At 47.8% G+C, this 25,853-nt stretch overlaps 1 protein-coding gene across 2 annotated transcripts in view; it reads right to left on the minus strand.

Annotated features, from left to right (window-relative positions):
• LOC144099077 (metabotropic glutamate receptor 5-like) overlaps positions 1 to 25,853 on the minus strand; it is a 411,956-nt gene that overhangs the window by 20,841 nt on the left and 365,262 nt on the right. For both annotated transcript variants that reach the window (XM_077632161.1, XM_077632160.1), the window contains 4 exons: positions 21,424 to 21,595; positions 13,151 to 13,277; positions 11,835 to 12,156; positions 7,327 to 7,959 (listed from right to left, as the gene is read on the minus strand). In XM_077632161.1, coding sequence (XP_077488287.1) covers positions 7,327 to 7,959; positions 11,835 to 12,156; positions 13,151 to 13,277; positions 21,424 to 21,595 — 1,254 coding nt within the window. The remainder of the gene's footprint in view (positions 1 to 7,326; positions 7,960 to 11,834; positions 12,157 to 13,150; positions 13,278 to 21,423; positions 21,596 to 25,853) is intronic.

The following is a 25,853-nucleotide window of genomic DNA, read 5'->3' on the forward strand; positions in this document are numbered from 1 at the left end:
TCACACTAGGCGGGCTAGAAGGGCTGTCGGGAACGCCGTATTACGGCAGTTTTCTGGAATTATTTCGGGCACCTGGCATTCTTTGACCGCCCACAAAAATCACGGTGCACGCATGGTCTTGCGTTCTGCCCACCTCGAAGTGCGGCTGCTGCAACTTGTTCGAACTCGCGATACCACACTAAGCTACAAAAACTATATTCTCTCTTCCCCAGTTCAGGGTAGCTAACCAGGACACCCTTCTGGTTAACATTCCTGCCTTCCCTGTTTCTCTTTATATCTCTCTTCCTCTTTTACGACATCATCAGTTCCAACGTACGACAAAATTTTTTCCTCGCCCAGTCGTAATTCCAGTTTTCAATGGCACTGCGCGGCTATCGTCCGCGACAGAGCCAGTTCTGTTGTGGCTAGAGGCCAATGTGCAATTTCATACCAGGCGTTCTCGTTCTACTAAGATAATTCTCGTAGTCCCAAATTACTACGAGAATACTGTGTATTGTGACGGCAAAGAAGTTCGTGGTATTTTACACTTGGCGGGTAAACGATAAAGGTGTACACGGGATGTGCAAAAGCGGGCGCAGTCAAGGTATAAAAAAACTGCTTAGTCACGGCCGCAAGCGAAGCGGGCGGGAGCTGGCGCACCTCTCGAAAGCAACGCAGGGTAGCCTAGATCAGCCTAAAATTGTACAAAAAAAAAAAAACCGAGGCCAGCCAGTGCAGACCGACAAGCGCAGGCGGGGCTGTTGCTATAGCACCGCCTGTTAACCCAACAAAAATCGCTCGCGTAAAATCCGGGGCACATCATTAGCAGAAGGGAAGAGCGACAGACCGCCCGAGAAACACGAGTGTTGGAACGGGGGAGAAGGGCGGGAGCGACCAACCGGCCGGCCGCATCGAGTAGCCATTCTGCGCAGACGTCGCAGTCGTTTGGAGCGGTGTCGAGGAAGGCACGTCTCGGGAAATACGAAAAGAAGAAAAAAGAAGAAAATCTGCGCTACCGAGGAACGAAACTCTACAACTAGAAAAATAAATCTAGAAACGATTTTGAAGAGGAGGAACTCCACTTCTCATATCGACTGGACCGCAACTGACGGGCCTGGAGCTCTGCGTAGGTCCACCCTTTGGGTTCTTGCAATCTATGTTCCTGCAGCTACGGCGATGGCGTTGATTTATCTTTTTTTTTTCCAGTGTGACGTTAACGTCATTTGTTTCTTTCTTCTTTTCAACTTTCTTTTTTTTTCTTCAGCGAATCCGGCTGGTCTACGCTTACCTCTCTAAAAGGCGAGCGCTGGATTATTTTTGAGGACGCTGCAGAGAACGGAAAGGCACCGACAGAATCGCTGCTAGATAAAGTGACTGTCAATCAGCGCGCCTTATCAGGCAGCTGAAAAGCGTGAACGCTGCGCAGATCTGAGTAAAGTGCAGTTTAGCTAACATAATTCCAACCTTCTTCGTGTTATTGCTGGCCGCAATCATTTTGTTTTGTTCTGTTCAGTTCAGTTCTATCCTCAGAGCAGACACGCCTACCAGGCCATGCCCTGTTGTCCATACCATGCCACGGACTTATGGTGAATTCCAATCGCAGGCCCGGAGCGGTCTGCACGCTCTTTGACAAAGCGCCTGAATCCGGCGCAGAGCGCGCGACCTGAAATTGCGATTGGAGTACACTTGCTCTGGCCAGAGCATGTAGGGCGCCGCTGTCGCCGCTGAATAAGAACGTCACGCAAACTTCCGGTCGGATCCGCCGATTTCGGCGGAGCAGTCCCGACTGCTCCACGGAGCAATCCCGGCTCGGCAACCGCTCCCTGTCTATGATTGGAAGACGCGATCCGTGCCTCAGATCTGCGTTTGGAATACAGTTGCTCCGAAAAGAGCAGAAAACGTTGCTCCAGAAGTGCTCCAACTCTGCGATTGGAAGTCACCATTAGACAACAAGGCTCAAAAACCGACGACTGCCATGATCTTGGAGGCCATCGTTTCTTGATCCTTGTGGTCTAAATTCATGGCATGGTATAGACAAGAGGACAAAGTGCGGTGACGTCATCAGAGGAATGCTGCGACCTCTGTTTCTAGAATGCGCTGGCCGAACGTCACAGCTATAGTGATATATTGCGGCGCTTGCCAAAGAGTGCGATCAAGCAACACGTCAGTAAGGATGTTGAAACGGCTTAGGCGGTGCTTGCAACGTGGACTCGACAGGAAACGGGTTGAGTCTGCCATTACCTGCCTGTCAGTAGAAAGTCGATTCGACTCAACCCGAATTAGGTTCTACGGACGGTGTCTGAATGACCAAAATCGCGATCTCTAAATGCGCACCAAAATCTATACTGTTTCCAAACCGCCCATAGTTAGAGCTGTAGGAAACTAAATCACTGGTTTGTCCGAACTTATATTTCACCCCTGCAGGTAGTCTCGGGAGTGCCCTTGCGTTGTTTCACACTGAACTAATTCAGCGTAAGGCCGAGGAAATGCTCTCTCACAGTCAACCACGCTGTAAACTGTAAATAAAATTCAGTTTATAGGAACTGACGGGAAACGACAGGTGGCTCAAGTCATACAGGGGTACAGTTTCTGCGTTAGACAGGCGCGTATAGTTAACAGGCGTGTACGCCGCATAATGCGAGCACGATCAGCAAACATCGAAAAGGCGAGCGCAAGCATTTGCAGAATGGTAAATTGGTTGTTGGGGAAGGGAAACGGTGCAGCATCGTCTCACATCTCGGCGGACACTTGAACCGCGCCGTAAGGGAAGGGATAAAGGAGGGACGCAGAGAAGAAAGGAAGAAAAAGGTGACGTAGTGGAGGGCTCCGGAATAATTTAGACCACCTGGGGATCTTTAACGTGCACTGACATCGCACAGCGCCTTTGCGTGTCGCCTCCATCGAGAGAATGCTCTTTTGATTTGGAGGAAAGGATATTGTGCCAAGCAAAAACAAACAACTAAGGTAACTGGAAACCAGTAAAAAAGGCCCCGAAGCGCGATGGGAAACGACGAAGCAGAATAAAGATGAAAATTCCTTACGAAGGAATCTTCGCTGGTAATAAGCAGCCAATTTCTTTCAGCGCGCCGCTATAGCGCCCGTGTCAGTAGCCAATTGCCCTTTCGAGCACTAAATGTCCGTAGTTAGCCAGCGGCAGGAGTGGGAACGCAACCAGTAAAGCATGAACGGTATGATGGAAGGTTCTATGAAGATTCCGCTGCATCTAACACGCGATTCAACGTTTCACCTGCCCCCATACCTATTACCAATTTGCCAACATGTACGAACAAACGGAAACGCAACAGAACGCACGCACACACTTGGAATAACACCCCAAACACCGAAGCACACGGCACAAACACACGCAAGCGAAACGGGCACACAAAACACACAACCGAGCGCGCAGCCAGCCGTCCGCCCCCACGGGGTCCCTGATTTTAACGACACACCATTATGCCGCTGTTTCAGCCAGCTCTGTTTTCCGCCTGCAGTTTCAATTTGGCCCGAAGCATGCGTTCCTATTTGGGAACACCAGGTCCCATCTTTCTAAACCTACCATATATATATATATATATATATATATATATATATATATATATATATATATATATATATATATATATATATATATATATATATATACCCTTTTTCTCCCTACCTACCCGCTCTGCCCAAGCCATCCCCACTACAGAACATACCTTGCCTTTCCTTTCCCCCCTTTCCCCCCTCGCCTTGTCCTTGGTGCGCAGATCTGTATTTCGATTTCTCCCGCATGCCTATGTCGGCACTGCGTCGCTGTACGGATCTCAACGGAGGCACTGCGAATGCGTTCAAGTTAAGGGCAAATAGGGAAGGTGAGGGGGGAGCGCCGCGCTCCCTATTCAAGCTTGTTGCATGCGCGGCTGGATTTGAAAGGCAAGATGGGGAGTCATGAAGCATGCATGCATACTCCTTCCCGTTCGGCGGCCTCGGGGACAGCTGCGAGTGGCGTTGTTTCGAGGGATGCAAGAGAAAATGTTTTCCGTTCTCCCCCCTCTCTCCCCAATATTCCCCATCTTTTTTTTTTTTGCAGAAAGTACGACAGCGGCGGGAGTGCCTGTTTTTCCCGTGTATGGAGGGAGAGGATTTGCTATTGGCTAGGTTCCTTCATTTTTGCTTGTCTTTCAGCATTCATTTCTCTTTTTCCCATGTAGGCGCGGTCGGCTCCCCATCACTCCCCAGGTATGCATGCGACCGTAGGGTTTATGAAGAGCGTGAGGGGGGAGCTTTTCAAGAGCTCCCTAGACAAACCTTCGGCTTCGGGGCTTCGCGGACTTGTCTACGCCGGTCTCGCATAAATATTGAACGTTGTGCGCGAGCTGTGTTCGGGCCCGAGTGCGCGCAGCGTAGGTGTCGCTTCTGGTACATGAATTCGCTTGCAAGTTGCGCGGCGTAATACGAAACTGCGCTACGAAGAACTGAATTTTTGTAAGGTTCTTCATTTTTTTCTTTTCCCAATCCTTTCCACTGCAGTCGGGCCAGAAACTTGGTGCAAAGATTTCTGCTGAGACGTCTCGCACTAGTGGCAGTCAGACTGTGTTTGACACATACCTAGTGGCAAAAGTATAGACTGCAACTAGCATGACATTTCACTTATGTAGCTCATAGAACAGCGTCTCGGGTGAAATGTAAAAGAGCACAGGTTTTGTGCGCGTATGTTTCTTCAGAAGATATATTCGGTCATGCGTCGAACGCCTAAAGAAAACGTCTAGCTTGAGATGAGCACGACTACCTGATTACGTATGTATAATAAAAAAAGGAAGCCAAACGAAATATCTGTGTTTGGCGCACGATAGCCTTACCTCCTGCTCATGCACCGTAAAACCCATAAGAACACAACACAACGAAACGAAGTATGCTGCATTCAGAGGACTCGCGCAGGTACTGACCTAAAACCAGTTTACTTAGACGAAGCAGTAGCACAGTTTCCGCTAGTGTGATATACGGCCGACTCGAAGAAAACAGCTCTAGAATATTCCTTTTATTCGACAAGCTTCGATTTGATCACACTTTCTTTCTCATATTTCAGCTGTGTGTAATGAACCGTCGTCATAATACGTAATTTTAATACATCAGTAATTTATTAAAGCACAAGTTTACGGCGAATTGGTTGGGCGGAGGGAGAGAATTTACAACGCGCCACAAACATTACTTTCACGTCTTTTGTCCAGGTTGATACGGCGTAATCGATGCCGCTCTAATATGCGAACAGTGTAAATGTGATTTAACAATGTAATACCTCAACGAGTTCCGTATCCTACACTTAAGCCGCACATGCACAAAATCATGATGGCACCACGATATTTCGATATACCTATCTGGAACACTCAAAACAGGCCGAACTACCATCTCGCACTTTAAACACAAATGAAGACCTGTTCTTAAATGAACAGCGTACTTGGTTTAAGTCAAACCAGAAGCTTTCGGTTTGATTTCGTTTAAATCAAACCCGCCGCGGTGGCTCAGTGGTAAAGGCGCTCGGCTACTGATCCGGAGTTCCCGGGTTCGAACCCAACCGCGGCGGCTGCGTTTTTATGGAGGCAAAACGCTATAAGTGCACGTTAAAGATCCCCAGGTGGTCGAAATTATTCCGGAGCCCTCCACTACGGCACCTTTTACTTCCTTTCTTTTTTCACTCCCTCCTTTATCCCTTCCCTAACGGCACGGTTCAAATGTCCAACGATATATGAGACAGATACTACACCATTTCCTTTCCCCCCAAACCAATTATCATTATTATTCATTGACTACAACCGAACTAACGTTACTGCTAATTCGAACGCGTGATGTCTATGCAATGCACTACAACAAGCAACAAGAAATTACGGGATGGTAAGACATCCGATGCAGCAATCCTGTGAAAGCAGCTAGATTTAACCTCGATGATTACTTAGACCTCTAACGAATGCATTTACTCTAAGCCGAGGCCTCACACACGAGGCAGAATTTTTCTGGAGAGCGAAGGCGGGTGGGGGTGGTTCGGTGGGTAGCCCCTAGGTAGGGGGGTTGGGTGAGGAGGTGGCTGGTGGGCGCTGCTTCAGGCGGGCAGAAGCTCGGCACTGCTCGCTTGGGCTGGTGACTCGGCCACGCCCACCGAACAAAGCATGCAAGAATAGTTTGGAGCATTGGAGGATGCGTAAGAAATTTGAATTCGGTCTAGGCTAACTATATTCGGATACAATTTAAGTCTGCAGTGAAGCTCCGCCCACATTCAGGACCGCTGCACAGAATTCCTCCACGACAGTAAAGTAGTACGTTTTAAAAACTTTTCTCGTTACCTAAGAAAGAAGCTAGTCATAAGAAGAAAAAAATAAAAGCTCTTGAATTTGTTACCTGGCTTGTTTAATATAGTGAAACACTAAAAAGTTGATTTTCATTACTATTTCCTTTACTATTGTTTCTTCCTTTCTTCTTTCACTCCCTCCTTTATCCCTTCCCTTACGGCGCGGTTCAGGTGTCCAACGATATATGAGACAGATACTGCGCCATTTCCTTTCCCCAGAAGAGCAATTATTATTTACTGTTGTGATTGGTCAGCAGAGTAATACACTATACCGCGGACCGGGGCCCACTGTTGGCAACTGCTGTTTTTTTAAGTTGTATCCTACTGTAAACTGCAACAAAGTTGCCCGTGTGCTCGGCAATCATGCAGTAACCACCACCGACCACAGCGCAGGAAAGAGACGAACTGACGCATGTATGCTTGCGTCGAGTCCATTGCAATGTGGTGTGCCAAAGCCGGGATATGACGGGGTTTCTCAAGCTGGCATTATATCACGAATCGCGATGCCTTGTTTCTAGCCACTTAGACGCTGTAAGTTGCTCTAGTCAAAAAAGCGCCCATGCTTTCTGCACTCCCGCGGCACGGAGTGTAGCCACTCCTATCGCCACCTAAATACGTGCCCACGTGCACATCACATGCATATGCTCTATAGAGTTCAGCACCTTGGCCAGCATGCACAGGTGGCGACAATATGACGTGGTGCACGTTATCAGCATTCCAGCGCTGATTACTCCATAAACGTGAGTGACAACGTACTTCTTCCCTTTATCAAATTAGTTTTGCTTTGGACGAGTAATACCCACGAGAGATTTCAACTTTCGTGCTGAAATAACAACGAAATTCGTTTCTGAGTCAAAACTGGTTCTTCCTTTTAATATTGCTTCTACCTGCATGTTAAGGCTCTGGCCCGCACGGATAACGCTTTCTTTGGCCAGCAGGCGAGCGCGACAGTTTTCATTTACGACATACTACGGCAGGGGTAACTCCAATGAGACAACGAATACGAAGCGAAGCGTGCAACCCACCTGGGCGACTCCATGGAGAACTCGGATGCCGAGTGGGACGAGTTCCTGGAGACGGCCGAGGCCCCCGCAGCCTGGGCCGCGGCCATGTTGGAGTTCATGTACCCGATGTGGCAGCGCACGTCCTTGGACGTGGTGAACGCGCTGCGGTTGTTCTTGTCCGGCCGGAAGAGGATGATGTAGACGCGAGGCATGAAGAGGAGCACCAGGGCCACCTCGGCCGAGAAGCTGATGCAGAGGCAGAGCGTGATCACCTTGTGCTTGCTGCCGAAGTAGATGGGCACGAACGCGGCCCAGATGACCAGCGTCGTGTACATGGTGAAGCCGATGAACTTGGCCTCGTTGAAGTTCTCGGGCACGTTGCGCGTCTTGACGGCGTACACGGTGCACATGGCGATGAGGAAGAAGTCGAAGCCCAGCGGCGCGATGATGCCCAGCGTGGTGGTGTTGCAGATGAGCTTGACGCGGTCCAGAGCCGGATAGGCGAACATAAAGTCCGGCGGCTCGAGCACCACCATGGCTCCGATGATGGCGGCCTCCACCGATATGAGCAGCCACGTGATGACCACCTGGGCGGTGGCGCTCATGAAGCGCGGCTTCTTGGTGATGATCTTTTTCTTGGATCCGGCCAGGATCCTGCGAGTGATGGAGGGTTCGGTTGAGGACTTGCACTGCCCGTCTTGAAAAAAAAAAAACACGCGCTGGAGGTTTTGCGGCTGGCCTCCGAGAGTAGGAGTTTCACGAAGCTGTTCGCATGGTTGCTCATAACGTTAGTTGGCACCAAGATGCCGGCCAGCCAGACCACTTCTTATGTGCAAGTGTTGTTATTGAGGTTTCTGATTAGCAGTTGGCAGCTAGATATTTACGACGCAGGGTAGTTATTAAACAACACCCAGTATGGCTAAGTCCTTCCGGAGTTGGCTTACTCGTGCAACAAAACACACTGGCGGAAATGTCGCAATATTGTGTCCTCTATTGCATTTCAACGACTTCATAATCAGCGTAGACGGAGCCCGAATTGATGCATGTTTAAGAGGATTGATTACAGCAGATTATTTTTGCATCAGAAACGGCATGTTTCGCCGTTGTGCAGTAAAATACTTGCTATGTAGAGAAGTCAACTTAAACATTACTTAGATTGCTTGCTTAGGAAAGTGATTATCTTTGTGTTGATGATAACGCATCGCACCAACGGCACCGGCTATGCCACTTTTTCCACCTATGAGCTAACAGCCTAATGGGTTGAGAGCGTCGTGGGAAAACTTATGAGTGCCACGAAAAGGGGAGCTGAAGACCAACGCCACACATGATTCTGACACTATCGTTGGCTAAAAACGTGAGAAATATGCAACTTGATTGGCCCAGTTTTAAATTTAAGTGCCTTCAATTACCCGTCCCAAAACGGCTGCCTCTCGCCGTAACACTAATGCGGCGACATATCAGAAAAGTTGTATGATCACAGCTCATAGGTATATTGTGACGAGAATAGGTCAAAGGGGGATAACACACCAAACATAAAAAGTGTTAGCGGTAAAAGATATGACCGGTATTTATACGCAGAAGTGTCATTTTATTGCTCAGACACTTCTGTACCACCCGTATTATGCCATAATCTGGGCACTTTACAAATACCGCCGGCATTTTTCATCTAAAATTTGAATTTGGGCTAGTTGGTTCATACTTGAAAAATCAGGGAGCAGCGCAAAAGAAGGGCATTTTTTTTTCATATGTCACATATCATAGGTTTTTTTTTTTTCACAAAAATGTTTCATATATCGCCTAGAGGGAAACAGCTTTCCTCGAAAAACTGCTAAAATCTGGTCGGCCGCATCTTAATACCATGCAGCACGCTACGTTTTCGGGACGCGAGTTTGCGAGAAAATAAATATTTCAGGAGGGTCACGTAATGCAGTGGGGGCCCTGAAAGGCGCCAAAGGATTAAGGTGCACGCATGCTCTATCTGCTTGAACAATTCCTCACTACTGAGCCGCGAGGCAGAGCTGAAATTAATTTTTTTCCCGTGAACTTGCGTCACGTAATTTTTGATCGCGATAGTACGTGTAGGATTGATCAGTGCACGGAATACGCATTAGTGGTAGATGCACTAAAAAGCTTGCCCTGTTTGGTTCGTTCCGCTACCTCCAGCAAAGACACGGTTAATATTACACATAAGCTTAGAGGGCACAGAACAACAAAAACTATAATAACAGAACGTCATTAAGGCCGCTGCGAGAGAAGAAAGTTCAAATGCACCGACGGTATGAACTAGTAAATGCTTTCCACGTGCCATGATATACCGAAGCACGCGGATGGTCTTCATTATGTTCATTAAATATATTTTTCGTTACAATCGAAACGGCTTACTAGCTCAGTAATGATTGCCATCAGACTCTCACTCCGACAACAGGCTGCAGCAAGACGTCCACGTTTCGTGGACTGCCTTTGCACGCAATGAGGGCGACATTTATGAGTAATACTTTTTATTACTGATGTATGAAAATCCTTTTATTCGGTAACTCCGCGAAGAAAATCCTCGAAGCAAAAGGATTCTTACTTACAGTTGTTTAATGCGACGTTCCTTCGGTGATGGGTAAAGAAAAAAAGCAAGAAAAAAAGCCGGAAAAGTGCTGGCTACAAACATTTCGATTCTGGACTAATGAACCGCACGTGGCTTCGTAATAAGGGGAAGTGCACTTTTCTAGCTGCGTCTCCCGGGAAGTTCAGAAGATTTGAACGTAAAGCCAGGTGTGTTATTGCTAATGAACGCGCTGCGGAGTCTTTCGGGGTTCTTCAAAGTTCCCCGTAAGCCAAAAATATCACTGCAAATGCAAATGCATGTTTCGCGAGCATAGCAGGGAAGCTTATACTGCTCTTCCATTGACAGCCCGTTGTAGCTACAGTTACCCTTGGGACTGAAAAATTCGGCAGTTTAATGACGTACGCAGATATTGTTATTTTACCATTCGCTCTTTGCCTGAAAAAAAAAGTATCGAAACATGCAACATTGCCCGCCTGTAACTTGGCCACTACAAGAAAATAAAGAAGGAAAAAGAAAGAGAGAAAGAAAGAGAGAGAGAGAGGAGCGTGCCTTTGAATGCATGTATTCCAACGTATGTGTAAAACCAAGGATAGGGGTCTGAATGAGCGAAGTTAACGGGGCGTGATTTCAGCACCATTGGGCATACACAACAATAAATATACCTTCAATTTTGCCAAATTGAAAATTTATGTGGCCAAGAATTAGCTGTCACAACGTTAACGCGGGTACTCACCCGACGAAAAGCGGGTCAGTGGACACACCTTGTGTACTTTCCGTCGCCACTTCTTTGACGGCAATACGCATACAACAGCACTTGAAAAAATTGGCTGTGGTTCAGCTCTGGTTAACCCTAGTTGAATTGCGAAGGCTTCGTTTCCTCGGCACGTCGTCTACACAGCGTCTCATTCCGACGCTCTAGAGAACTCAAAACCGGTCTCTTCCGCAATTGAAGAGTCACTCCGGGACGTGGCACGACTTCTTCTAGCCGCATCTTCGTTACAACGCTTCTAGAGTCATGCGGCATGTTTTTCTGGCGTCTCTTGAGCGCGTTGTCTCTTCCTCGCTTCGTTCTGTGGTTGTTGCGTCTCTTTCGCGCTCTCCATAACGACTACAATACACTGCGGCGAAGCGGATATTATATATATATATATATATATATATATATATATATATATATATATATATATATATATATATATATATATATATATATATATATATATATATATATACACCCCGCGAGGAGATACTTCATCTTCCTCTACCCCAGCGGAGCACATCTGGTGGAGCGAGCGGCGACGGCAGCGGCGTCGACGGCGGCGCCATCTGTTGGAGCGCGGCTGCGGCGTTGTGAGGCAACGGCGGTTCAAGGTCGTTCGTCGGCCAGCGCATACGGCATACGGCATACGGCGCGACGAGCCGAAATGGCTCGCTGGCTGGCGTAGTAAAGCCTTCGCTTTAAAATGAGCCAGCTGTGCTCTTTGCAGCTCACACTATCCTTAACTCTGGTACTGAAACGATAAGAGGGCAAGTTTATGGTAAACTGACTTGAGCTTGATCTACTGCTATCTCTCTGCGTTTGCCAGGGCTCAGTCGTAACACTCTTAATTGGAGCCTCGCTGAGTCCCCTACGTTCCGTTATAAACTACTCCGAACATGGTGCTAAGAGATACGAGTAGCACTTGCAACATTTCAAGCAACATTGCGCACTCTCACATCAAAAGCTGCTCCAAAAGAGTAGCGGAAAGTTTTCCAGAAGAGTCCTTTGCCGCTCACTCTTGCTTACCACCGTCTGCCTTATTCTGTGACAGTTGAGCCTTCGTGCTGGTATTTTTATTACGGCTCACAGAGTCCCCGGACTGAACTCTGTTCTCAACATCAACGCTTCGACATCTTAGTCACACCAGCAAGTGGTCCAACAAAATGGCGCGTTGCCTGGGAGGCCCAGTTTAAAAACGAAACGACCTCGTACCTGGCGATTCGGTTGGTTTTGGTGACCAGGGCCGCGTAGATCATGGCGAAGCTCAGCCCTGGCAGCACGCGGGTGACGAAGCAGGTCAGCGCTGTGGGCTTAGCCAGCAGCGCGAACGTGGTGCCGTGGCAGAGGAACATGCCGACCAGGATGATGTAGGACAGTTCGCGCGTCGAGCTCTTCACCACCGGCGTGTCGTTGTGGCGGATGAAGATGATCATGGCGGCCAGGGTGGCGAGCAGGCCCAGGCAGGCAATGCTCATGGCCGCCAGAGACTGGCTGTCCGTCCAGCGGATGTACTCCTCCGGGATGCGGTCACAGCCTGCTCACGTTCGACCAAAGAGGGCGGGAAGGGGGCGATATGAGGAGATGGAGAGGCAGTACGCGGGTGATTGTGCACAATAGGCAATGTTCCTGCTACGGTCGTAACTTATCCAAAAACTGCCTTCAGCAGCATGCGTGCTGTTCGTAGCGCTTGAGAACTGGGTTTCGCGGGGATATAAACACACAAGTACGCTGCGATATTACACTGAATATATGTAAATTCTCGCCCTTGTCATATCAGAGTTTCTTGGCAAAATAGTGACATCAATAAGCTTTTGAGCCACTAAAGCTAGCATGGCGGGAACATTTATGCCACAGGCCTATCCAATATTTTATTAGCATTAATTAGTCACCTCAGCTTTGCTCAGTCCAGTACGGTAAAACTCTGGAGTCTTTTCAAAACTCTATTCTCGTATTAATGACGAAAATGCCTTTTTTTCGGTGCGCGTTTAAAATTTTTGATATCTGGGCATATACGGTCCAATTTGTAGGTAACAGAGTGAAACAGAAAAGCCTCAAATGAGCAATGAAAACTGCTACATCATCTGCAGCGAACAACGAGACACGTTCTGAAGAGCGACTTTCATCCCCGCGAAACATCTCTCGGACGGCACGCACTATTTGAAAACAAATCTCCGATCTGGTCTTAATATCTTAGCCCTAGAACAACGCATGACCGAATAAACTCGCCTGTTTTACATTTAAACGAGGTGGCATGATGTTTTCGTATTCCTGTGGTTATTCAGCAAAATATACCTACTAGCGTAGCACGATGCTTTTCACACCCATCGAGTACCTAATGAGAGCGTGACAAGAACAGAACGAGCAGAAGTTGTCATCTCACGCTCGCAGCCTTCAGTGAATAACGGTAAATAGTTCCCCTCGATTAGAAATACCACCTCCAAGGCACGCCATGACGACGAAATGTCTCCGGCACACGCGAAACACGCGGCGGCTTCCACTGAGAGGGCTACAATTGCTTCGCATCTCACCTGTGAGGTTCTCGTTGGGCCACCATCCCCTCTCGCAGTCCAAGCACGTGTATTCGTCTTTGACGTACTGGTTCTCCTTGCAGGGCACGCAGTTCCAGCAGCATTTCATCGTCTCCGAGTGAATGCTCTGGAAACATGAGGTACCGCCCATGTGTTTACTGCTATCGTCTTTTCCTCTTTCTTTATTTCTCTCTCTCTCTTTTTTTCATACACATGCCCACACATTACTGAAACACATGTAAAAAAACATATCGTCTTAAGAAAGCGCCGCCTACTGCCTCCCACACGTGGGGACCAGCAAAAGTGGCTTGTAAGAAAACTTTGGTTTCCAACATTGGCTCGCCTTGCGAACGTTCAGGAGTGCGCTTCCGCTTAAAAGAAAAAAAAAGTAAATGCCTGCTTCCTTAACCATGCATGGTTATTTTTTTGTTATGTTATACAACGACAGCTGTAAATGGAACTTTCTGTGAGCTGAGTGGAATCGGTGTCGGCCCATTATGTCGTTGGCGAAAGATAACGTGTTTTCCTGCTGACACATGACATTGTTATTCAAGCGCTCTACAGAGTCAGCTTTATGATGAGGTGGTGCTTGGTATAGTGTTGCACACAGGAGGAATTATTTCATGTTGCAGCCCTCGCACCCACAAGTATATATCTACATATAAAGATATCAGTTCAATAAAAGGTTGTCGTTGTCCTGTCCATCCATCAGGGGGCCACTAAATACTGGCGCAGTCGACAGGATCAAATGATATTCTGCTCTGCCCTTCTGCAGGGTTGAAGACTTGTAAGCTTTATGACTAGTGAACCCACTGTGTTTAAAGAAACTATTTCCGAACGCAAAAAACTAGAGCAACGAATTCTGTGCAGCATGCACAATGCAGATGAGCCATTTTAAATCCCCATGTCCCCGCACCCACCCGCGGTGTCACACTTTTTCCATATTCCATTACGGGTCTGTAAAGTGGCAAGAGCCAGCTGCGACCTTCCACGATTAACACGTGACAAAGTGGATAGACAGAAATCCTCTCTCCACTTTTACGGCATGTGTAGTCATGCACGGGAGCTCACAGCGAGGTTCTTATGCTATCGGATTGTCACAGTTAATGGTAATTAGGTCTTATTTAAGTATTTTTTACTTGTTAATGAGCCCCATTTTTATGTATGGACAAGTATGCTCTCCAATTTGTGGGCACATGCGTACTGTTTTCCCTGTATAGTCTAGCTATCCGTCATGCACTAAAGCTACCGCGCCCTCACAGACGACTTTCTTGTATTGGCAAACCTCCGCATTCAATCCAATTCTCCGGAGCCACCATGGCGAATCTGATCTCCGGGCCAATACCAAGAACCCGCAAACCAATCAACCGAGCGAACAAGCAGTAACTTAAGTTTGGATAAGAAAATCTCCGTCCACAGCAGCCCTCGAAGCGGCAACGTGCTTTCCATGCTACAGACACGACGCCCATCAGAGCTCAATTGAGCAAGCTCAATCAGCAGGTTCCTCTCTATCTCAGCTCTTTATCTTTCGACGCTACTTCACTGCTGGCGAGGCGCTGATCAAAGTGCCCGAATAGACAGAGAGAAAAGAAAAAGGGAAGGAAGTATGGACGGAAGTAGGAGCCTCTTCACGTTTTCCCATTAACCGGCCGAGGAAGAGAATGACGCCAAGCACAGGCAACAAACTCGCGGTGTCTGTCTCTCTTATCGACGCCGCAGAGTATAAAGAAGTCGCGCGCGCTCCACGACTCCATCAGAGTCCCGTTAAAGCCCCAGCGCCCGTGGCGGCATCCTTTACCCCGTGGGACGCTGATACCGAGAGCGCAGAGAGAGAAGGGGGCTGGCTGGATTAGAGCGCGGGCAGAGACGACAGGAGACAACGCGAGAAGCGCCGTTCGGAGTAGCGACGCCGTGCCAGGAACGCGGCGGCGGCACCCTCACCTCAGCGGGTGAGCTCTTTCACGCTGAGATGCTTTCACGCTTCCTTCACTGCATGTTGTTTAAAGACACTTATAGTGCGGTGTAGTATTCGCAGTTTTAGGCCTTTACGAAAAACGTCAGTGAAAAATTAGGTAGTAACGTGAAATGCTATGATCACGAGCAACAGCGCGGATCTCTATTCATTATGTGTACTTAGTTATTGAGTGAACGGCCTAGGGTAAGAGCACTAATTGGCTTATCGAACAACGAGAAATTACCTTAACCACTGCATGATATCTCGGTAGCAAAGCATGTTAAGTCTCGCGGCATAATACATACAATGATGGAGGTCACAATGGAAATTCCACCAAGAAATAAAGGTCGATATGAAACGGAATTTATGCCAGCATCCTGGAGCTTCAATTCATTAGGCACCGTAGATTACGAGAAAAAATCTAAAGCCAAGTCTATAACAGACGGAGAGGGTTACTAATGAACAATTTATGTTACAAAAAGTTGTACCGTAGAACCCTTGATCAAAATGCGATGAATGTGGAAAACAAAAAGCAGTAGATAATGTTTTAGTCAAAACACAGTCTTATAGAGAGACTGGCTTTCAAAAACCTGTTGTAATTGATTTTGTTAACCACCCACCGTGGTACCGACTTGAAGCATCGCACTAAGGAAGCCGAGCGCCCCATAAATCCTCGCCGACCCCATCGGCGTGCGGTTTTAAAACCTCTCGGAAGACGGTTCAGCATGCGCGGAAGTCACATATCTCCTCGTGGTCGCTGGCTCGTCGCGCGCTGCGGACGGGCGTCTTTGACTCCTGACTCCCATAGAGGGAGCCAGCCGTATATCCGCGCACATTACGCCCCCAGCGACAGCCACCTCTTTCTTCCGTTTCCAATATCCGACCATGATTACGGTCAGCAGAAAAGATAAACATAAAATAAAGAAACGAAAAGACGAGTGCGCTGTCGCACTCCTTCATGTTCAGGATTCGGGGCCTCACGAAGCCGGTCTAGCGGGAACTCGTTACAGAGCCGATTGTTATTTGCTGGCCGCCTCCGTGTCTCCCGGGATCATTCGACTGGATTCCACGTGTCCGGGCTGCGCAACACGCTTTTCGGGCCCGGCGCTGCGCTGGGGAAATGGAGGAGTCCGCTTCTTTTTTGTTTCTTCGTTTCGAAGGGCTTCGGCTCTCTCTCATGAGCCCAGGGCAGCCTTGCGGAGAGGGAGCTTCGTGGGAGTTCTCGCCTCTGGATGCCTCTGTACGTCTTTCCGCGTTTCTCGGAGGATCTTTCAAGCCCAACCCTCCGCCCCTCTTCGCTTGCTCTTTCCCTCCAACGACCCACGCCTTCTTCTATAGAGAGCAGCCGTTGGTGCGAGCCGCCGACGCTGACAGTCGCCAACAGGTTGTGACAGGTCCGGCGTTACGAGCGCAGCGCTTGGGCGCGGATGGTCTCGACGTCGGCTTCTCGGCGTGAGAGGTGGAGCGGTCGGTGCGCCAGCCGTGAAATGCGGCTAAGACCTCCTTAATCGCGTGGTGTGTTTTGAACGAAAGAAGAAATGAATAGCCGAAACTGACGGCGCATGCTCTTGGATTGATGGGCTTTTACGAGCCGATACAATGCCACGGATTGTAAAACAAGCAGTGGCGGTGGGTTTCGGATTATTTGCAATTGTGCGGTGTTCTTCAGCGTGAGCCGAAACCGCAGCTACGTGTTTTTTTTTTATTTCATCTCGATCGTAACGCAGCTGATCGTAGGGCACTCAGTCATCGAAGTGGATGACTTGCTCTTCAAGCCATTCAATCTGACTGGAGAGCTGACGCAATCGGTCTTGAAGGGAAGTGATAAAAACGTTAACATTAGTAAAAAAAACAATAAACCCAGGCATTTCTTTTTATACCGCGACGACCAATTGACAAAAACAGCCGCACCGACACCACCTCCCCCCCAACCATTTTTCAGCGATAGCTGTTAACGGCATATTTCCGGTTTATGCGGCGTCGATATATTTGGCGTAACACACCATGTGAAACGCGTCGCGCTGAATGGTCACAAAGGAGTGACGTCATGCATCCTGTCATGAGAGCGCGACACGCTGAATGGTCCGAACACAATGACGTCACTCGTGTCGTCACGAGGCATTCGCCTTGGCTTATTCGTGCCGCTAATGAGAGCGTAGTGGCATAAATATAATAAATATTCGGCGCAGGTACACAGGGTTACAAAACTCTCTGATTGGCATCGGCATTTCATACCACCTCAGCTGTCGCTGAAGTTCGCACTGCCACAAGGGTAAACGTTCCGTCAATTATTTTAGACTGGCGACTGCAATGTCCAAGCGTTAGCCAGGCCCGCCTAGACTTTGTGATCACAAAGGGCGCATTGCCGATTGGCTCACTTGAATAACATTCGCATTACCTTACAGGTGAGCGCTAGAGTGTTGATTTACGAGATAGCACGACAACGACGTTGACGTCATTTATCACGAAGAAGCTCTCATATGCAGCTAAGGCTTAAGAACAGGAGAAAACTGAAATGGTTTCGAAATGGTATTTAACGAAACGCGAAATAAATTGCGCGCTTCGTTGAGAAGCAGTAGGATGGTTGAAAAAGAAATGTAGTCATGAAACCAGTGCGCAAAAAGACAAAAGCAAACCTGGAGGGGACACTTAAGTTCCGCCTTAAGGGTATGAGTCGATAGCGTAATAGGTTAATAGCCATATATGCAGAAGGTTATTCTCTGCTTTACATTCATAAATCCCTGGGAGTCCTCATACCCATCCTGGAGCAGTGGTCATGCGGTTAAGCGAAAGCGACAAGCCACTGCCCTGCGATGGAAGGTGCTTCCAGAAGTGGGCCTTGTGCGGCCCAGATTGCTCTTCCCGAGAGACAAATCATTAGTTTAACTGCTACCTGCCACGCGGGAAGTTTGCTCACTACCCGGTGGGAAGGTTGTGATGACGCCTCAATGTCACGTGACCTAGGTGGCCCACTTCCCTCCCACGTCGCTCTCTGGGTACCAGCTGCCACAGTCATGTTCGTAACTTTTCGCTCACCCGCCGCGGTGGCTCAGTGGTTAGAGCGCTCGGCTACTGATACGGAGTACCCAGGTTCGAACCCGACCGCGGCGGCTGCGTTTTTATGGAGGAAAAACGCTAAGGCGCCCGTGTGCTGTGCGATGTCAGTGCACGTTAAAGATCCCCAGGTGGTCGAGATTATTCCGGAGCCCTCCACTACGGCACCTATTCTTCCCTTCTTCTTTCATTCCCTCCTTTATCCCACCCCTTACGGTGCGGTTCAGGTGCCCAACGATATATGAGACAGATACTGTGCCATTTCCTTCCCCCCAAAACCAATTATTATTATTATTAACTTTGCGCTCACAACGCCGACACCGGATTTTTTGGACAACGGGGCCATTAACGCTGTACCGTTAAAAGCAGGAATGAGAACTGACAGCAGTGTTCTAAACAACTCACAGGACAGTCACGAGTGTGTAACGAGAATGTTTCAGCGTTAGCTGTGGTGTGACAGGAAAGAAAGAAGCCGGCGCTGGGTTGGGGTACGCTTTTTCCCATTTCTTGTGGGCGGTGGGTTTCAAACCAACCACCTTCCGCAGCCGAGGCGGACGCCCGAGAGTCAACGACACCCGTCGCATCTACGACACCTTCTGTCTCTCTTCCCTCTCCCACCTTCTTTCTTCCTCCGCTCCCCGAAAAGAGGAGAGGGCGAATTCTCTCTCTCCACTCTTGCCCCTGAGGGACGAGCTAATCAGAGCTACCGCTCTAAAAACTTTATTTACGGCATACGCAAAGTCTAGGGCGGGAGCCAGTTTATAAGGCTCCTCCAACTTGAGCTGTCAGAGCACACGAGCAGCGCTTTTAAGCGCCCTCAAAGGAGTGGGCCATGAGATGGCGTTATTAATGGGTTTCCGTCAAAAGAACGGGGATGAAGGAATATTGTGCGCAGTAAACGAGCCAAAAAACCCCGAACTCTGCTCAATCGCAACCTCCCAATTTGCTGGTCGTTTTAGAAATTCACTTAACTGCTGCCCGTTAAGGAGCCGTTTCAAAGAGGCCGTTAGGAGGCAGCGATAAAGAGCTCCTCTTGTTTGAGAGGCTCTTAACCAGGTTTGAAGAGGCAGGCTGCGAGCACTGGCGTTCGTTGTCAGGCTATTCCGATCTCACTCCATCGGGTGGACTTTGCTGTCGTTACACTCCGACATGTTCCATGAGCTCTTGTACCAGGATCTCTTTAGCACTTTTGAGTGCAATATGAAAAACGTAATTTCAATATAACCAAATGACACTTAAAGTGACAATTCAGCAAATTAAATGCTGTAAGAAAGACCTCATTCGAGGCAAGGCAATGGATACTCCTAAACAACCAGAGGCAAGGAAAGCTACAAAGCTTTTCCAGCAACTTCGCAGTTGAAGAACAACCTTAGCCAACCAGGACGCCTGGAAGTTGTCAGGACGATGCCGAACTCATGAACAACTCGATCTACTTCACGTTGGGAAATTCCCCCAACCACACTAAATAAAATAAGATTATGTGAATGAATGGATCAAGCCTGTCTAAAAGAAATAAATGAGCAGTTCATAAAACCAGTATTTTAAGAAAACATTTATTTGACATTTCACGCCGTTTTAAATGCCCGCCCTTGATTGCCAAGTGACGTAATACAGCCGCAAAACGCCGCACCTTTTTGCGCTGATGTCAGAAACACTTTTATTTTTTTCTTCTCCCTGTGTCCTTTAAAATTTAGGTCTTCAAGGACCGCTGCTTAATGGCAGCAGCTGCCTGTGTGAACGTGAGAAACTGGCGACCAGCTTCTAGCGTCGTATTTTATAAGTCGTCAGGATCAAATATGCATTGGCTGAAGTTTCGTGTGTAAAGACCAAAAGCTACTGCTAATCTGTGCCGAGTCTCATCTGTGGCTCAAAAAATAAAATTCCTTCGTTGCTCTAGACATAGCGGAACACGGTACGTTTCAAAACTTGAAATGTATTGGGCCAGATAACTTATTTAACCTCATTTCGTGAAATAATAGCGCCTACTGGGCCAATTTTAGGCAGCTTCATCGACAGCAGTCTACACGGCATTTTATCGGACACTACTTCACTGTGATGAGACTAGGTCTTCTTTAGTGAAAGGATGAGCTGTGCAGGATGGGTCCTGTTTCGCTTTTATTTCTCGTGTTTTCATAGCACATCAAATTCACAGCGCTCTGCCGTTAAAGCGTTCCCGACACGTTACAGACACTCACGTCTTTACTATAGCTAGGAATTCTCGGCACGCTATCGACACTCACGTTTTTACTGTAGCTGGGAACTCTTCCCGCCGCGGTGGCTCAGTGGTTAGAGCGATGGAGGCGAAACGCAAAGGCGCCCGTGTGCTGTGCTATGTCAGTGGACGTTAAAGATCCCCAGGTGGTCGAAATTATTCCGGAGCCCTCCACTGCGGCTCCTCTTTCTTTCATTCCGTCCTTTATGCCTTCCCTTACGTCGCGGTTCAGGTGTCCGCCGAGATACGAGGCAGATACTGTGCCATTTCCTTTACTAAAAACCAATTATTATTATTATTATTATTAACTCTGCTAGCGAATTGTTCTTCACGTTGAACGGCTGAAGGTTCCGTTCAGCAAGAACGGTTCGAGGTTTTCTCAAAATCACTACTGTTTCTCTTACCACAAACACGGGAAGGGACTAGCTTGGCAACCTATTTTAGCAAAACACGCTGCGGCCAACAAGACAACTCCCAAATTTCTGGACCGCTCGTATAGCGTGCCTGTTCACATGAACGCTTCACTTCCTTTTAAAACGACCGACATCCAGCTACAAAACAGAAAAAAGTAGGCGTTACCTTTAACTAAGCGCAGACATCTCAGCTGCGCACTGTGGACAATCTCAATAGAAATCACATTTACTGGATGCACTGTCTGTTTTGGTGTCCAGTGTAAAAGCTTTTCTCAAGGGCACCCGGGCGATGAAAGATAGCGTAGGAGACCGCACCTGCACCACATGTCGTGGCAGCACTTCCGATATTGAGCCAACTCGCCTGGCAGGTGTTGAAGAGACTAGCCTTTCAGAGCGTAAATTGTGCACTCCGTGTGTTGCTTCGATAGTTTGCTCGTATTCGATTCTTCTACCCATGGTTTGTTCAAGCTCTTCTTTTTGCTCTTGGTAGCACATGGCCGTTAGATAGACAATCCCACGTGCCAGAACGGGTCAGTGTCTTCCCCTGAGTACTGATCACTTTCCTCATTTGCCTCACAGACGGACCAGCTGGGCGTCTCGCGTTGTTCCAGTAGGCAAGCGATGTACTAAAGCTACCTACCTTGACCTTTCCCTTCTCGCAGGGCAGCGAGCAGATGGAGACGGGCGGCGCCTTGGGATGTGCCCGGTGCCACTGCACGTTACCCGTCATGGTGAGCTCGCCGTTGACCCATGAGCCCACCTGCACATAGTCGTAGTGGTCGCCCAGCTCCTGGTAGTTCATCAGGTCGTACCTGCATGGAGATGAGGAGGTCGAGAGTGTCAGCGTGTCTCAACATACTGTCCTAGTTTGTCTTTTTTTTTTATCAAGTTTTATTGGAATTCATTGCCTAAGACTGAGGGAAAGGTAAGATTCCATCTGAAGAGGTAGTGGAGATCACGTCTGGCAGCTTGCGAGGAATTGACATCTGTTTCACCTTGCGCCTCTTTATCGTTGCTGCTGTTAAGCTCTATTCTCTCTTCGTAATTATCAACTTAATTGTAATATTCTAATGCTTTATTACTTAAATCTTGCTTTCAGAGATCAAGTGGCTCTTAGGTAGGACTTACACACCAATTTCCCGATCTCCCCAATCCTCTCGTCTGCTTAAATTTGCAGGTATACGAATCTAGATTGCATCGTCTGTGTCGCGTTCAGGCGCTTCAAGTGAGTGAGAGGCGTAAATGCCTGTAGAGCTTCAGCAGCGCGCACCCTTGCTACAGAAGATTCTTATCATCATCACCCACACACACAAACACAAGCGCTAACTGACGACTGGTTTTATCGACGGCAAGTGCCACCTTATAAAGACCGAAGTGTTCGAAGGGACAAAGATTTTTGATGAATGTACAGACAAGACGGCGCGGATTACTCTTAGATCCTATCACATCACAAAGAAATTTGGTGGTAAATGCTTTAGCATTCCGTTTTCATCATGTTTGTTTGCGGCTGATATTGACTTTTAGAAGCGTCTAACCGTTAAATAAATAAAATGAAAAACTAAAGAAACATTATCCATCTTTGCCATCTTTCTCGCAATACTTGGGCCTTTATAAGGAGTAACCTTTCGCCAATAAAACCAGTTGTCAATTAGCAATTGTGTGTGTTGTCTTTCTCGTGGCATGTGCCTGTTTGCTGTATAAAACGTTTTACAAGATCGATATGCACCAACTCGCCCAAAAAGAATTTTATTGCAGTCAAGTTTTCCTTCAGCTTCTTACTTTCCTACTCCAGATCCGACGCATTCACTCTGACATTTACAGCTCCGAAAAACATCGTCGATATACAACTTCTATTTTCGAGAGCTGCAAGAAGACTTATCGCAACTCATTCGGAATCCAAGGCCTAGCCAAGTATTCCTCGAATCTTATATTCCCCATTTGCGCTGTAAGAAGACGCGAGTGTCTGTATTGCAAACACTCACTCTGTTTTGTGTTTCAAGAAATGTAGATTTCTTCACAATGAGTTGTTGTATTCAGCGCCGGGGGCCTTCTTTGCATTTCTTTTTTTGGCGATGAAAGTGCCTAGAAAAGCTAGGAAACGAATGCGGCACCTCGCAGAAAGCGTAATTCGACGCCTGAGCTCCCGCTTTTACGTCGTCACGTTTGCTGCCGTTGCTGCTAAAGAAAAACGTTGGTGGCTCAGGTCTCTCTTTTTTAGTCATGCAAATAGGTGTCTCCTAACTTTAGCGCCACAGCCAGGACGCGCTAGTAAGACGTTACGCAAAAAAAAAAGAGTGCTCGAACTCGATACAAATGTCGGGCCCAGCTGAATCTCTTTAGCATAACTTTCACGTAACCTAAATTAGCTTACAGACTCGCTGTGACTCACTCGTAAGCTTGACTTGCCCTTTCGCGCACATGCTTTCATTTTTAGTGCTTCCTTTTTTTGCTGATGCAATAGCTTAAGCTAGCATTATTTTCTTTTTCGCTTTGCCTTGATTTCTTTTGTTCTGAATTGGGGGCTTGTTCCACTGAGCAGGGAAGCGATCCTGTCGTTGAGTCTGACATCAAACTCATTCTCCTTTCCTTCGAATACGATTATTATTATTGAGCTGCATAGCATTCAGTTTTTAGCTGTATAAATGAACAAAACAACATAAAAGACAGTGCGACAAGACTTTTCAAGATTTTTGCATGCGTTTAGCTGAAACGAGGCGATGTATGTTTTAGGTACGTAAATAATTCGCGCTCTGTTTTGAAGGTGAAATGGACAGAACAAAAAACAAATGTCATTTCTTGCCAGTGAAGTAACATTGCAGAACTTGGGCAGAATTCACTTACGCTTTTAAATCTTGAATTTTAAGATGAGGTCTGCCTGTGAATTAATATGAAATAACCTCTGTTGATTGCTATAAAAGATTCTTATCATCATCACCCTGTCACCATCACCGCTATCTCCATCATCATAAAGCCTAATTCAGCTGCCGTAATCTGCAGGACAAAAACCTCTCCAATTGGTCTCTAGTTGGTCCTGCCCTACGTAATCTGCGGCCACCTTATTCCAGTAAATTTCCGAATTTCATCGAACTACCTTAGCATGCCGAGCTCCTGTTAGGCTTACCTTCTCTTGGAATTCATTCCGTTATACCCTAAGGGGTCACTGGTTACGTGTAACCCGCATTACATACCAAGGCTATGCACAGCTCATTTTCTTGACAGCCGCTCTTGAATCTGTGCCAGATCTTTCATCTCTCTCGCATGCATACATCTTTCTCGCTCACAAACAATGGCGTTTCCAGGCTGAAACGTGACGCTCCAAGCCCGACAGTTAGGTGCTGTTTATTTTCCTCTTACAGCCAACAGCTGCTGACACGCGCAGTTGACAAACACGGACAACTTCGTGTACCGGCGTCGCTCGCAATTAACCCGCAATTCTGCGTAAAGCGCGAACTGACTTCGTACCAGTTGTCGGAAGGAATAATAATCGAAGAAAGAACAAAGGAAGCATCAAAGTCATCCCCCCTCCCACCCACCCCCACGACCAAAATTGCCGCCGTCACCGACCGGTTCTCCTGATGAAGGGGACCGCTGCACGGAACGGGCGAGAAATCGAGCTCGGCGGAGTTCGGAAGAAATAGAGAGAAGAGAAAAAAAAAAGAGGAAAAAAAGAAGAAAAGAAAAACATTGACGAAGAAAGCAACTGCCATGCGCAAACTCGGAGGGTGAGCAGGTTTGAGAATGGGGTGGAAGCAAAGGAGAGAGGGAGAGTGGGGGGGGGGGGGGGGGGTCGGAGGCAGCTGACGACTTCCGCGATTAGAAGTCGTCGCTAATTGCCTCCTGGCGGCAGCAGTGGAAAAGTACGGTGCGCGCGCCGCGCGGTGGCGTTGAGCGTCCGCGATGCGGCGGGAAGCGTAGGCGCCTCACTGCGAAGGCTGTGCGACTTCGGCTCCGTCTTTGGCTTCGCTTTTGGCTCGACGTATAGAAGAGAAGAAGAAGTTGGGGATGGGAAGACTGCACATGATAAAGTTTGGACGCAGACATGTGTCGCGATCCGTTTGCTATCGCGAAAAGAGGGCAAAAATTCAGAGCCACCGACTCGGCTCTTGCGCTTGCTTTTTGAACTTTTACGCCTTCAGGGACGATTCGGCGTCGGCGTTTCGAAACTGGCGCAGGCAGCCTGCCGGCGAAGTTTACTGTTTGTAGGGACTCGACTCGGCACCAACATCGCAATATATGTTCGGGAACGGAAGGCTAATGAGGCCTGTCTAAACTTCATTTGCTGCGTACGAGCTGTCGCGCTTCATGTCGGTGCGAATAAAGAAACTACCCGTTTTCAAATTTTGTGTCTTTTCGCTGCAGTCATTGTTGATTACTGTAAACGGAATTTCGTTTCTGTGAACGTTCATGTTATAGATATTATATCTGAGCGTAAACCGCTTGGTCTCGGCACTGCACAGAACAAGAGAGAGGCTGTTAGAGGCTTAAAAGACAACAGAGTGAATGGTCCTCACGGACAATGAGAAATCAAAAACAAGTACTGAAAACCTCTTGGAAATGAGGCAAGCGTTGATCTGAGCCATTATTATACATGTGCGAGAGGTAAGTCGAGAGGATAACACATGGTGCTCTGCACCTCCTGTTGCTGGTGTCTTGCGAGTACCCGCTGCGAGAGTCAGACGACAACGTTCGCTACCGTTCGCTGAGCTACCGCTTCAAAATGAATGTGGATTAGCTCAGCTAATCCAGGATATACAAAGCAGAAGCTGTGGGCGTTCGTTCTCTTCATTGGCGTTGGCGTTCGTGCGTGCAGATACAGCTATTTCTAAAATTAGCCGCTGTTCACATTTTTGCAGTGTTTCTGGCGATCGTCGTTCGGCTCTAAAATGCATGGCTCTTTCGTCTAGAGTAAAACTTTCTTCATGGCTTTGAGCCCAAAAGAGAGAGAGAGAGAGAGAGTGAAGAACAGGGATGAATTAAATGAAAGTCAAAGAGAATACAATCACAAAAAGTGAATATACAGCCAAGCAAGAAAAAGAATGAAATAATTTCGCTTGAATGTGTACAGCTCTA

Source organism: Amblyomma americanum, chromosome 7 (assembly GCF_052857255.1).
Source record: "Amblyomma americanum isolate KBUSLIRL-KWMA chromosome 7, ASM5285725v1, whole genome shotgun sequence".
In the NCBI taxonomy this organism is placed as follows: Eukaryota; Metazoa; Arthropoda; class Arachnida; order Ixodida; family Ixodidae; genus Amblyomma; species Amblyomma americanum.